At 32.4% G+C, this 13,849-nt stretch overlaps 2 protein-coding genes across 6 annotated transcripts; one reads left to right on the top strand and one right to left on the bottom strand.

Moving 5' to 3' along the window:
• Positions 1-33: 33 nt before the first annotated feature.
• LOC106669912 (protein disulfide-isomerase A5-like) lies at positions 34-5,318 on the bottom strand. 5 transcript variants are annotated; one of them, XM_024227083.1, is made up of 9 exons: positions 5,218-5,318; positions 2,684-2,782; positions 2,353-2,605; positions 2,098-2,294; positions 1,842-2,034; positions 1,355-1,759; positions 873-1,292; positions 388-813; positions 34-321 (listed from the first exon to the last, which is right to left on the bottom strand). In XM_024227083.1, exons 2-9 carry the CDS (start codon positions 2,777-2,779, stop codon positions 53-55), a joined length of 2,259 nt encoding a protein of 752 aa, XP_024082851.1. In that variant the 5' UTR covers positions 2,780-2,782; positions 5,218-5,318; the 3' UTR covers positions 34-52. The 5 variants fall into 5 exon arrangements, with proteins under 5 accessions (XP_024082851.1, XP_014255259.1, XP_014255261.1 ...); XM_014399773.2 differs by lacking the exon at positions 5,218-5,318 and adding an exon at positions 4,273-4,524; XM_014399775.2 differs by lacking the exon at positions 5,218-5,318 and adding an exon at positions 4,273-4,523 and having other exon boundaries at positions 1,355-1,741.
• Positions 5,319-10,269: 4,951 nt separating this feature from the next.
• Positions 10,270-13,818, top strand: LOC106669917 (coiled-coil domain-containing protein 12). The gene is made up of 3 exons (XM_014399784.2): positions 10,270-10,493; positions 13,352-13,490; positions 13,552-13,818. Exons 1-3 carry the CDS (start codon positions 10,351-10,353, stop codon positions 13,729-13,731), a joined length of 462 nt encoding a protein of 153 aa, XP_014255270.1. The 5' UTR covers positions 10,270-10,350; the 3' UTR covers positions 13,732-13,818.
• Positions 13,819-13,849: the final 31 nt, after the last annotated feature.

The following is a 13,849-nucleotide window of genomic DNA, read 5'->3' as shown; positions in this document are numbered from 1 at the left end:
AATTTTATTACCTTTTCTAATAAATAAAATAAATTTATCATCGTTGAACAATTTATTTTGTTTGGATATTAGAAACAGCAACACCAGCGGTGCCCATGAACTTCAAAAATGAATCGGCTGACCTTATCCCCGTGTAATTAGATACAAATTTCCCTCGATGAAAGTGTTTGAAAGTGGGAAGATCCTGGTAGTACACGTCGTAAAAATTACAAATTGGATCACTTTCTTTGTATTCGTATGCACCTAAAAGACCTATTTCTTTAGGAAGATTTTTAGCCGCCAGTCCAAATTCTCTTCTCACAGAATCCATATGATCACCATCTGGACAAAAAAATTTAAATTGTTGCCATTTGAGCGAGTCAGAATTAATTAAAATTATAAGCTCACCAGGATTGTAAAACATAATTAATAAAGGTTTCTCTTGATCGAGAAACATATTGAAATTATTTTCATTCATAAGCACCACATCAGTTCCACCTTCGACGTCATTCCAAAAAACAAGCATTGTTCCCATATTAGGTACTACAGCAGTATAGTTTGTAACATTATACGTAGGTTTAATGTTGGAGTTTCTCATTGATACTTCTTTGACAAATCTTAGCATATCTTGCTCCTTACGCCTTCCTAAATAATCTTCGACATACTCTCCGTTTTTAAAAATTTTCATTGTCGGAAGTTTAGTGACCAAAAATTTATCTGCGACATAGTTGTTCTCTTCGGCGTCACAAGCTGCGATTGCAACATTCCACTCTGCTGGAAGTGAAAAAGCTGCTTTACCATATTCTTTCTTCATTAAAGAGCAAGCTTTACACCCTAGAAATAATTAATGTTTTTACTTCTTGAATTGTATTTTTTACCCTCAAATGCCTTACATGGGACATAAAACATGACCAACACTGTTCTATAGGACTGCAAGACAGATTTAAAATTGTAATCTGTTAAAAATATTAATGATTCGGCTCCAAGGACATCAATCCAGTATGGTGGAATGTTCCCGGTTAAAGATAACACAGAGTAACTAGGCTTGATTTTGTTTTCCACTTTCACATAGCCGAGTTTGCCCGGCTCCTGCATAAATTTCAACAAGCTTTCTTCGGATCTTTCCCCTTTATAGTCAGTCAAATAATGACCATTTCGGAAATATTTAAATGTAGGGAAATGCGATACAAGAAGTTGGTCAGCAACATCGATGTTGTCTTCAGCATCACAAGCGGCTAACCGTCCGTATTTTGGGTCTAATTTTTTTGCAGCATTGGCGTAAACGTGTTTTAAGTTTATACACGATCTACTCCCTAAAATAAACACGATTTAAGCGTTTCCGTCAAAAAGTATAATTGTAAAAATGCTTACTTACAGCACGCATAAAAGAAGATCAATAGTGATGGATATTTCTGAAGACTTTGTACCAAAGTTTCATTAGTGATATGTACAATATGATCGGCTCCGTCTATTCCGCGCCAAAGGGATTTCTTCTCAGAATGTGTCAGCTTTGCTGAAAAAATCTTGGGTTTCATTGTGTTCATGAATGCAATCAGGTTTTCCAGTTTAATTTCTTCTTGAAAATCCATGACATAATGCCCATTTTTAAAATACTTGAGTAAGGGGAATTTGTATATTGTAAGTTTCTCTGTTATGGCAGGATTCTTTTCGGCATTACAAATTGCAAAATACCCAGTGTTTCTATCAACCACTTTTGAAGCTTGTGTCAATAAATTTATTATATTATGACAATCTTTACAAGCTAGAAGCAAGATTGAATCTTTCTTAGCAAGAATATTTTGATAATTCTAGATTGTAGTAATTATACTTTTAAAAATACTTCAGTATATACTAATACTTACAAGAATTGTAAAACAAAACTAGCACATTTCTGCCTTCCAATTGTTGGTTTAAATTCTCTGATGTGATGTTTAACAGATTCTCATTTGCATAACTAGAGACAGTGCTGTAGTAACGTTTTGTTAAACCTTCAAACTTGGATACATTTCCGCCTGATTTTAATTCCTCATTGACAAAGTTTATAAGATTATTGCTCTGAAAACGCATCAATATTGAAACCAGAAAAATTATAAAAGTACATAAAAAAAGTCTCAATACCACTCGATCCCCAGAAAATGTTGCCCAGGATACTTTCGTATTATCGGTTGTAAAATATCTAAACGTCGGTAAAGATTCAATTTTTAAAGTCTTGCACAACCATTCATTTTCAGTGCAATCAACTTTTGCACATGGCACATCAATCTGTTGTGCCACTTTTAAAAATTCCGGTTTCGCCTTCCTACAGTGTGGGCAAACTGAAATATAAATTCTTTTAAATACAGAAACGATGACAATCGACATCCATTTTCTCACATGGATCGTAGAAAAAGGCGAATAAATGTTTCCTTTCTTGTAGGTACTTAAAAAATGCCTTCCCCTTAAGTTCTGGCACATCAAATTCACCTTCAGAATATTGTCTGACAATGGCAAACCTATTGTCTCTACAACCTGGATGTTCATTTTTGAAGAGGCAGTCTGCTTTTATTAATGCTCGATTACTTTCCAATAGTTTTGTTGCAAAATTTCTTCTTATATGAGCCGATTTAAAATTCTTTGCATAACTACTCTGGAAAGCACATATTGATGATTTAATATGTTAACTTTTCAACAGGCCAATGAACGCCACAATTTTATAAACACTTACAACAGAAACACAATATGTGGAATTGTGCCTCGAGATGAAAAATTTCCTATATCTGGTACAAATTCTTTTTATTGTAGGGCCAAAGATGTGAGTCATTACCTATTAAAAGAATTACATTTTAGACATACAAATATACATTACATTATAAAATATTTGATTATATGATTATAATTTATCACATAGATTAAACACAATTCAATGTAGTTTTGATCTCCTTAACAAAATATTAATGTGATGCATTTCAGCATTTTACCATCTTCATTTGTTGCTTCAGTTCAAACTGAAATTGACAAAATGCAGAATTGTGCTTGTCCGACCAAACACTGTTTTTAAAAATTGTATACTCAATTTATATCATAGAAATGTAATTTATTGTTTGGAGATGATATAGTCATTTATAAATTCAATGATTTTTAATAAAAAAATGTACTGAATTGAACTATCAGATTTTATTTGCCAAAAGAGATGATTATACGAAAATGTTAACTTCAACAAATGACTTTCGGAGATATAATGCAGTATATATTAATAAAATATGTTTTTCAAGTGTTTTATTCTTCATATTTTGCTGTCTATTCTTTCAAAAATTTTAAAAGCTAAAATCCAGTAGCTTGTTCAGTATTTTATATCGTCTGTTCAGTTTTAGTCTAATTAATCAAGTGTAGGGGTTCCAAGTAAATCTTTTGTCGATGTAAAGTCCACAAATGGTGGATGAGATCGGCTGCTGCAAGGGGAACAGAGTTGTAGTACATTGGAGGAGAGGTGATATGGCGATGGATGAAGATATTTGCTAGGTTTTGGTTTTGTGAGTATGATCTTTCATTTTTTGAACTGGAGGGACAGTCCTGGAAGTTTCTGAATGCACTATTTGATCTGGGTTTGCTGGATCAACAATATATGTAGAGTTCTGTATCAGTATTGACAGCACTGTTTTCAGAGTGTAATGAACAGAGAATGGGACCAAGGATGCTGCCTTGCAGAGCAACTGCTATAACATAGTAGACGGGGAGAAGGATGTTCCAATTTGTACTTGACAGTACCTATTTGACATCCAGAGTGAGATCGGGCACTTCAGGTCTAGGAATGCACCAAAGAAACGTTACTTCCACTCAAGGGAGAATGCAATGTCTTTCACCCTGTGGCACTGATGACCGCACTCAACCCTGGTCTTCCTTCGTAAGGAATAAACCTTTTACCTTTTTCAAAAGTATTTTCTTATTCAAAATGAAGATAAATAAATATGGCTGAAAGTTTTTGTTTCATATGTTTGACTAAATTTTGTAATGGCCTTGGTTAATTGAATAAAAAAATGTAAAGTTGAATTTCAAATTTTGCAAATTATAATTATTAAACCTGTATTTTGGTTTGAAAAGTCGATAAGTGCAAATATTTGTTAAAAGTGCTCCTGCATCTAAAAATAATTTTAACAAATGCAATGGGTTTAAAATATAAACAATAATTTAAGTTAAATCCTACAGTAAACATCCACGTGTCTTTGAAAAAACAAACATAAAATGATAGTTTTTGCACAATAAATAGGTGCACTAAAAATTGTTTGTTTGATGCAATAAGTAATTATTAATCCTTGCCGGTTTCGATTGGTGTGCAAGTCACTGCTGAAGGGCAATCGCCAAAACAATTTCGATTACATCAGTGTCCAACCGCAATGATGTATCCAGTGCATTTTAATTGCAATTAATTTGCATTTTATGTATTGAACAATTTTAGGACATTTGTGTAAAAAATAAAATTTTGATAAAATCAAATGTGTTTAACCCATTATTTTTGTTATATGCATTGTTTTATTAGAGCATTTGACATTTACAGCTCATGTGTCTAAATAAATTAAGTTTTATACTACTGTTTAATACAATAATGTTTTGTTGCGATCTAGCTATTAAAATGAATTTAATAAGTCTACTGTCATATCTGTAATTTTTCTTTTTTTTAAATACTTGTTAGCAATTTTGTAGATAAAGACACAATGATAAAACGTGTCACTACGAACCTATAACATGTATTCTTTGGAATACCACATCGGCTGGCATTTCAATCTTTAAAGAAAGACACCGTGATTTTTACTGGAAAATTTAATATTTTATGTTTGATGATTAGTGGCACTCTCAACATGACACGCAAGAATGACACATCTTCACAGAAAACAAACACTCTGATCCCTGAAGATGAACTCGATAAAGATCGAAACGTTGGCACGATAAAGAAAATTACGTCACACTAGACCGCATCTCATGATTTCTGAATAATCATTTAATATTTTAGTGAAATGCAAAACAAAAAAATACATCTGACAAAATGATCATATTTTGGTTCATAGTTGGATGGTGATAATTTCCCAATTATTAAAATTACATTTCAATTCTTCACTAAATTGTTTAACAGTTTTTAAACATTTTTTTTTCTAAAAGTCTTAATTTTGGTTATTCTTGAAACATTTTATTAATTTTTATTCATGTTTTTTTAAATTAATCATTTTTCAGTAAATAATTATAGGAGATAAACAGTTGACTTCCTACCTTTAATTTCCAGAATATTTAAAGGTTTCTTTTGCAAAATTTCCAGGTTTTGGGCATAAAAATCCATTAAATGTTTGAGTGAACCACAGGAGTGTAGCTGGCGAGGAGGTGTCTGTCTTTGAGCATGGTTATTGCCTCATCCTCTGAGGGTTGGGCGGGGCTCAATTTTGGCTATGGCGAGAGTCTATTAATAAAAGAAAAAGTACTGTAACCAAAGCATAACTATGGATAAAAGTCTAAAGGAAAAAATTCAAAAATACGATTCCTTTAATATATGCTTGTTAAAATTATTTGTAGAGTTCATAGCCAAATTAAACTCTTTTAAATTACGTTGGTTTGCAAGTCAGTGAAAACATTTTGATATTCAAACAAGTTTTGGCTTTGTGCCATCTTCAGTGAGGAACTCCAGTTGCACTCCTGCACAAAGTCAAAATGCATTTTACTAAAATCGAAACCAGTGAGTGTAGACGCTACACCGTTGATGGAACCCGAACCCTTTTGTGGCATAGGAACTCACACTATCAGTGAGGACCTTTGACAGAAGGACAAAAAGAAAATGAAGGAAGAATGGAATTCACTCATTGGACACAGGCAATCCAAGAATCTCCAAACTAATTTTGGAAGAAAAGAAATTACAGAATGTGTCGAAGGAAGCAGGAACAAACTGCGAATCCTAACAGGAACTGCAAGCTAAATGTACACTTTAAGAAGATTGGAACAATCCAAGACGGCACATGCAGATTCTGCAAAGAGGCAGATGAGACACCAACACACCCACTAACAAACTGTGGTTGTTGCTCACAGGAGGAAGTGCTTTGGGATGTAAAATGTGACCATAAAAGAGCTTCAACCACTGAAACTGGGCCTCCAATTTAGTTCCTTGATTAAATAGGACTCACCAGTGTGCTTTAGGCAGAGAACAGGGGATAAAATAGCTTTTAAAGGGCACAGTATATTTCACCCCGACTAATACATCTACATCTAGACTATAATGCCAAAGCATCCACAACGACCATATTTCGCTGATTGGTTGAAGTGCTGAACACATTGGGAATTGATAGAATCATGGCAGTCTCTCTTAGATGTTTCCTGAGGTTGTTCTTGATCGAAAGAAATTTGCGGGCTTGAGCTATTAACTCGGATTCATCGCTTTCTCAATCTATAGTTTTTGTCGACTTCGCATCATACTTTTTTTTCAACGCCAGTAAGCCTTTTTTGTTGTTTTTCTTAATGAATCCGTTTGGTTATTTATTTCTTGTTTAAAAATAATGTGCTGAAGCATGGCAGAGCCACCATTCTTTTGTTGTTGTTCTTATTTTTTATGTTTTAATTAAAGTCCTCTTTTTTATACAATTATAATCAAAGTCTTTATTTTAATTCCTTTGCGACTATTCTTCGGATGGGGAAAGATCCACAAGAATTAAGTCTCAATTTTGTTTGGTTTGTCAGTAACACAACATAGTGTGTCATAAGATATACCCAGTGCCAGTACAACATGGCTTTTAAATAATTCTAATTTTGATTAAAAAATCATCAGCACTTTCACAACCCTTAAAACCCCAAATATTTTAACTTTTTTAGCTTGATCATGCTTCATATTTAGCTTTTTACCTTTATATTTAGCTTCATTGCCACATTTAAAGTCATTCTTAAAATCTGTAAAAATACCTTAAAAGTAAAAAATATGTTTGGCAATTTATTTTACATTTATTTATTGTGGAATTAGTCCAATTTGTTAGCATATGCATTTTTGAGAAATCATGGGTCAAAAATCTTTAAAAGAAGTTAATACTTCATAAAAACTCCCTAATTTAAGATTTGTTAACATATTTTATTGTCGATTTTCAAATTTTTTAAATATATTTGCGTGCTTACCGTTGCAATTAACCTTTGCAATTATTGTTCTTAAATTACTTAAAATACACTAATTTATAGTCTTTTGAAAGTTTTATTCAGCGTACATGTGGTTTATCTTGAAATTATCTTGAAGTTATTGATTTCAGTTTTAATTTTATAACTGTGCACAAAATATTAGAGATAAAGCAAATTTTAGGGAAGAAAAAGACTTAGTTCCTTCTTCAAGTTGGAGAAATATATCACTTTCATCAGGACTTTGAAACTATTATTAATAATTCACAATGCTATTATTTTTGGATCAGGGGTGTGATAAAAGTCATAGTGTTTTGCACTACTGCCTAGCTTTGGGCATCCCAAAATAATTGCATCAAAAGCTGGTCAATCATCACTTTTGGAATATAATTCACAACGTTAACAAATATAAATATCTACTTAAATTAAATAAGTCGGGGTACAAAATATAGGGGTATAACTACAATATACAATATAAATATATTCCTACATTCCTTGAAAGTTTGATGAACTGAGTTTACTTTCTTTCAAATTCACCTTTTCTCTAATTTTTTAAAACCATAAACAAGTTCATGTTGAGCAGTAATCACCCAAATTGACAATGGGTCGCAGTTGAACAACAAAAAACCTTAGAATTTATGGAAAATTCCTTAATTTAAAAATTTTACAGAGCCTTAATTCAATTTTTGTTCTTTTTATGTATATTTAGACATTTCTTTTAGAAGAACTTGCTTTAATTTCTTGTAAAAATCGTTGGTGAGTTTTCTGCTGTCATAAATTTGCCAAATCTTTTGAGTTGTGATTACATTAATAAAAAAATATACTATTTAACATTGTAAGACCTTTTAACTTTTCTTTATCTTCTATGTCTATCTAGTGTTTTTTATTTATTTTTTATTTTTTTATTTTTTCTTCTTGTAATTGGTTGTTGGTTAATACATCATTCATAATTGTGGATTAAAGGATTTTGGTTTAATAAAGCAAAAAAAATTATTTCTCAATTTTTGAGAGAGTGCTGTAGTAACGTTTTGTTAAACCTTCAAACTTGGATACATTTCCGCCTGATTTTAATTCCTCATTGACAAATTTTATAAGATTATTGCTCTGAAAANTATGGATTAAAGTCTAAAGGAAAAAATTCAAAAATACGATTCCTTTAATATATGCTTGTAAAATTAATTATAGAGTTCATGGTCAAGTTACAACTCTTTTAAATTGCATTGGTTTGCAAGTCGGTGAAAACATTTTGATATTTAAACAAGTTTTGGCTTTGTGCCATCTTCAGTGAGAAACTCCAGTTGCACTCCTGCACAAAGTCGAAATGCATTTTACTAAAATCGAAACCAGTGAGTGTAGACGCTACACCGTTGATGGGACCCACAGCGCAATTATTTTTGGATGTGATAAAAGTCATAGTTTTGCACTACTGCCTAGCTTTGGCCATCCCAAAACAATTGCATCAAAAACTGGTCAATCATCACTCTTGGAATATAATTCACAATGTTGACAAATATAAATATCTACTTAAAATAAGTTGGGGTACAAATTTAGGTGTATAACTACAACATACAATATAAATATATTCCTTGAAAGTTTTAAGAACTAAGTTCATTTTTCTTTTAAATTCGCCTTTTCTCTAATTTTTTAAAAGCATAAATAAGTTCATGTTGAGCAGTAATCACTCAAATTGACAATGGGTCGCAGTTGAACTACAAAAAACCTTAGAATTTATGGAAAATTCCTTAATTTAAAAATTTTACAGAGCCTTAAATCAATTTTTGTTCTTTTTATGTCATTTCTTTTAGAAGAATTTGCTTTAATTTATTGTGAAAATCGTTGGTGAGTTTTCTGCTGTCATAAATTTGCCAAATCTTTTGAGTTGTGATTATATTAATAAAAAATTCACTATTTAACATTGTAAGACTTTTCTATATCTATCTAGTGTTTTTTATTTATTTATTTTTCATTCTTGAAATTAGTTGTTGGTTAATATGTAATTCATAATTGTGGATTAAAGGATTTTGGTTTAATAAAGCAAAAAAATTATTTCTCAATTTTTAACTATTTAAAAATTTTTTATTTTACAAGTAATAATAAGTGTAATATACCAGCAAACTATTTTGAATAATTTTAAGGGATATTTTACCATTATATACAACACCAAAGGGAGTATCTGTGTCAAAGACTCGGGTCTCTTGTTTGATGTTGTTGGAATTTAAGGAGCATATTTTCAGTGTTAATAAAAAAACTCTTAAAATTCTTGGTTTTATTATAAGAAACACTCGTTATTTTCATAATCGCGATTCATCACTGATATTGTACAAAATTCTCATTCGTTCTATTCTCGAATTTTCTTCAGTTGTGTGGAATTCACACTTCTTGTTCTGAATTTTTAGATAAAGTACCAAATAAATTTATTAGAATCAGTAATTTTTAATTTCCTCTCCTTTCATCTTCAGAACTGTCTTTTTCTCTCTAGAATCTTCTATTGTTTCTTTACAATACAATCAATGGCCATCTAAATTGTGCTGATTTCATTTTATGTATATATGTATAATTTACTGTCTATTATTATTAATGCTTGTTGTTTTGTTCTTGCTATATTATAAATGTTATTCATACAGTACTTAAATTGTTTGTAACCTCGTGATTTATATTCTTTGTATAAGCATCTTTGATCTGTATGTATATATAAATAAATGTATCACTTTCAGTGTCCCAATACATGCTACCAGACATTCATCTATGTTTAGTGTAGCATTTTGTAAAACAAATTACATATTTTATTCACCAATAAATAGAGTAATGAGAGAAGGAAATAAGATATGTCTGAATATTGATTTTTCATCAAAATTTCAATGCATTTAAGCATAAACTAAAAGCAATAATTGTACAGATTGTCATGAAATAAATAAAGTATTACGTAAAATATAATTTTTCTACTATATAAAATAGTTAAAAAATAAAAACAAATAAAATATAGTTTATTGTTTATTATTATTAATGTTTGTTGTTGTTTTTTCTTGTTATTTTATCAATTTTATTTATCTTCCGCTTAAATTGTTTATAGGCTCGTAATTTATATTCTTTGTAAAAGATATATATATAAATAATTATTTTCTTCTTTAAAAAATAAATAAATAATTATTTTAAGAGAAAAAACAATGTGATTGCCTCTGCAGTGTTCTATAACCTTCATCAAAACAGTAACCAGTAAACCACACAGTGTTCAATGCAGTTTTGAAGTTTTTGAATTTGATTCTTATGATGATAGAAGAAAAGGTGGGAACTCTTGAAGAAGAAGGGCTCAAGAGAAAAGAACGTCTCAAAGCCCTAAAAAGGAAGCAGGACGAGAACGATGCTCAATCAAAAAAAGCTAAAAACAACAATGCAAACGCTATTCCAAAGTAAGTAAATAATTGAAACAACTTTAAATGGTATTTTTGACAAATTCGATTCATAAGTACATCAACAAATAAATATTTTCAATGAAATGAATCAAAATTTGTTTAAACGCTGTTTGTTTTGTTATTTGTTCTGTAACTAGTATTTTAATTTGTAATGATAAGTGCTAAATAGATTTATATTGATTTTTTTTTCTTTAGAGTAAACCTGCTTTCCAAAGATCTTGATTCGATTGTCACCTTGATTTTTTTTGCTTTGTTGCTACTTTTAGTCACAGTAAATCCCATTGAAGAGCGAGACGAGCATGACCACTAAAGTGAACGATCCTAGGGCGGGCAGCCAGGCACACAATTCCATCATTTTAACGATTACTGTCCAGGGGTGTGGATAAAAAATTGCATATATTCTATAGCGTGCATGGAAAAGTCCACACCCCCAGTGATCAGAGTGCCCGGAGGCATGTAGACGTCCGATACAAACCTATACAAGGCTTGCACTATTTCAGCATTTTCCACTTTACCCAAAATTATACTACTTCTAACGCTGTGGGATCAGCATCTGATCTTTTCTATTATGGCAAGCGAAAACATGATTGATGTCGACTGTGGTGAATCAGTCACATTCACACAACAGGGAGTCAGTGACGCCTATTTTGTATAGGTAATTAGGGAGTCTATTATGGTTCAGTCAGAGTCTTGTCCATAGGAAGAACAATTTTCTAGGGCTATTCATTCTCGGTAACTATGATTTAGGAGGGATATTTGGCCGACACTTCATCCTTTCATGACGATCACTGTCCAGGGGTGTGGATAAAAAATTGCATATATTATAGCATGCAAGGCACCATGGAAAAGTCCACACTCCCAATGATCAGAGTGCCGTGATGAGGTATCACCATTATATGTGCTATATATGGTAATATCACTTCATGGGACTCCATTGCATATCACTTCTTTAGCTAAGTTCACCTTGTTATCTTAGGGGGTTGCTGACTATGGCATTTACCCGGGGACCGCGGTATCTGAGTGGTTTAGGCGTCAGACTCTCGGCTAGTAGATCCCGCGGTCACCGTCGCCTCTGGACTTTTTCTGATGCCTAAGGGGACCAGTGGCCACAATTGAAAGACATTGACACGGCACTCATCAATAGAAGGGGCGGGATCGGATCTCAGCGACCCTGAATTTGGACCCAACCCCTTCAAAAATGAGTTTCTTCGATGGAAGAACACCGGCACAACGGGGGCTCAAGTTCACATTTGTGTTGCGAGCCCCCCCCCCTAAAAATATGGAGCCAGGAATAAAGTACAATAAGCTGTACAGCTCAGCTGCAGTGCTCAGGAGGGAACTCCCAGTCCCTGGTATCCATTGTTAAAAAAAAAAAAAAGGCCTTGTTACCCACATTTTATGAGAGATGATAACTTAATGAGTCTTTTTCCAGTCGCAGTTTTTTTAAAGTTATTTAAAAACATTTCACCATTATGCCCTCTTCAGTCTTCTGAAAACGAGTTTGAATAACTAAAAAAAACGGTGAGTGGAGACACCCAGTAATGACCCTGTACCGGTTCAGCATGAATTCACCAACTTGCAGACCAAAACCTACCATTAATTTTTTTTTTTTTTTACGGTAGGCATTAAAATGCATGGCCATCAGACAATTATGGCTCTTCTAAGCCTGTGCCTGTGACCCATAATATAGCTCAAGTCTTCCATCGCTATAGTTGGCAGGTCAGATCTGGATTACATGGTCATTACCGGTATTACATTATTTCAATTAAAAATGATGACAAACACAGGATAAGGTAGTATTTTGCTGGAGTCAGGGACATTGTTGCATCCAAGGTAGTGGACCGATTGGCTAAATAAGCGACAAAGCACGTTGAATATCAAAACATCATGCTGCCAAAGATGGATGTAAAACACCTCTTCACCAAACATTTGATGCAAGAATGGAGCACGTGGTACACCCAGGGAACTGCAGGTTTGCTATATAAGTCCATATTCCTGGAAATAGGATCAAAACCACGGTTCTCTCTTTTCTCTGGAATTAATGGCACAAAAGAATTTTTGCAATCAATATCCCGGATTCGCTCAAACCACTGCATTTGTAGTGCATATATCCATGAAAGTAGCCATAGAGCTATTCCAATCTGTGAGATGTGCCACAAACTGGAAAACATAAAGCTTATAATTTTGACTTGCCTGGAATTTAAAGATGCCATACAGAAATTTTTCGACGGGGCGAGGTATTGAGAAATTTAATACGAAAAAAATAAGCTGAGAAATTTTGAGCGACCGTTACGCTGGGAAAACTTGCTTTCAACTGTACATGTATAAACTGATATATGCATTTTTGAACTTTGACTTTAGTTTATTTAATTTTTTTTAATAGTTTCGTAGTTAGTAGTTTTATAGTTTTTTATAATTTTTTAGTTTATTATAGTTTATTAGTTAATTGGTCAAGCGGACCATGAAAACTAGTAAATTTAATAGACTGTAGTATTGTACATGTGTGTTACGGTAATTATTTACTTATGTGTAAAACTATTCATTTCATTGTTCTGTGTTCCTTATTTTTATTTATTCATTATGTGATGTGTACTTATGTATTTATTATATAATGTGTGAGTGTACTATTGCTGTGCGTTTAAAGCAAAGCAATATAATTTTTTTTTAATGCTGACAAATGTAAAGACTTGTTTAAACACTATTTTGCTGTTTGTTATGCCTGTTATTTGTTCTATGACTAGTTTAGTTTTAAATGCTAAATATATTTACTTTAATTTTTTTTGCCTTTTTAGAGTAAATCTGCGTTCTAATGATCTTTCAATTGTCACTGACTACTAGCATAAATAATTTTTCAGGCCAGTATTTAGGAGTTACTTACCCAAAGATGAAAAGCTGAAAGAAACCACATTGCCTCCAGCAAAGCCAGGAGATGTCAAATCGGAAATCAAAGATCAGCTCGAGTCTGCTAAGACGCGAGTCGTTATCGAAGAACTTGTGAGTTGACTTTATTTTTTATTTATTTTATTTATTTATTTTTATTTGATAATAATTTCAGGACTTGGCGAATCTAGCACCACGAAAGCCTGATTGGGATTTGAAGAGAGACGTCGCCAAAAAGCTGGACAAATTGGAAAAAAGGACACAAAAAGCCATCGCCGAGTTGATCCGTGATAGGCTTAAAAATGAACAAACTGACCTTGCGACGCAAGTAGCCATCGGTGCCAGTGCGATTTAAAAGTGCTGATTTACTTGTCAATTTGTATCAAAATGTTAATATTTTACATTGAGTTTGTTAAACTACTAATTTTGTTGGGGTTTTTAATAAAGAAAGAAAAAAATCTGTTTTGTATAAA

Source organism: Cimex lectularius, unplaced genomic scaffold, assembly GCF_000648675.2.
Source record: "Cimex lectularius strain Harlan isolate CLEC.00 unplaced genomic scaffold, Clec_2.1 scaffold146, whole genome shotgun sequence".
In the NCBI taxonomy this organism is placed as follows: domain Eukaryota; kingdom Metazoa; phylum Arthropoda; class Insecta; order Hemiptera; family Cimicidae; genus Cimex; species Cimex lectularius.
This window is presented reverse-complemented; position numbering and strand designations above follow the sequence as displayed.

Coding starts and splice junctions, on each gene's coding strand:
- LOC106669917 (XM_014399784.2), top strand. CDS start 10,351: ATGATGATAGAAGAAAAGGTGGGAACTCTTGAAGAAGAAGGGCTCAAG. Junction 10,494..13,351: donor AATGCAAACGCTATTCCAAA/GTAAGTAAATAA, acceptor ATAATTTTTCAG/GCCAGTATTTAGGAGTTACT. Junction 13,491..13,551: donor GAGTCGTTATCGAAGAACTT/GTGAGTTGACTT, acceptor TAATAATTTCAG/GACTTGGCGAATCTAGCACC.
- LOC106669912 (XM_024227083.1), bottom strand. CDS start 2,779: ATGACTCACATCTTTGGCCCTACAATAAAAAGAATTTGTACCAGATAT. Junction 2,606..2,683: donor CCACATATTGTGTTTCTGTT/GTAAGTGTTTAT, acceptor TGTGCTTTCCAG/AGTAGTTATGCAAAGAATTT. Junction 2,035..2,097: donor CATTTTCTGGGGATCGAGTG/GTATTGAGACTT, acceptor ATGCGTTTTCAG/AGCAATAATCTTATAAACTT.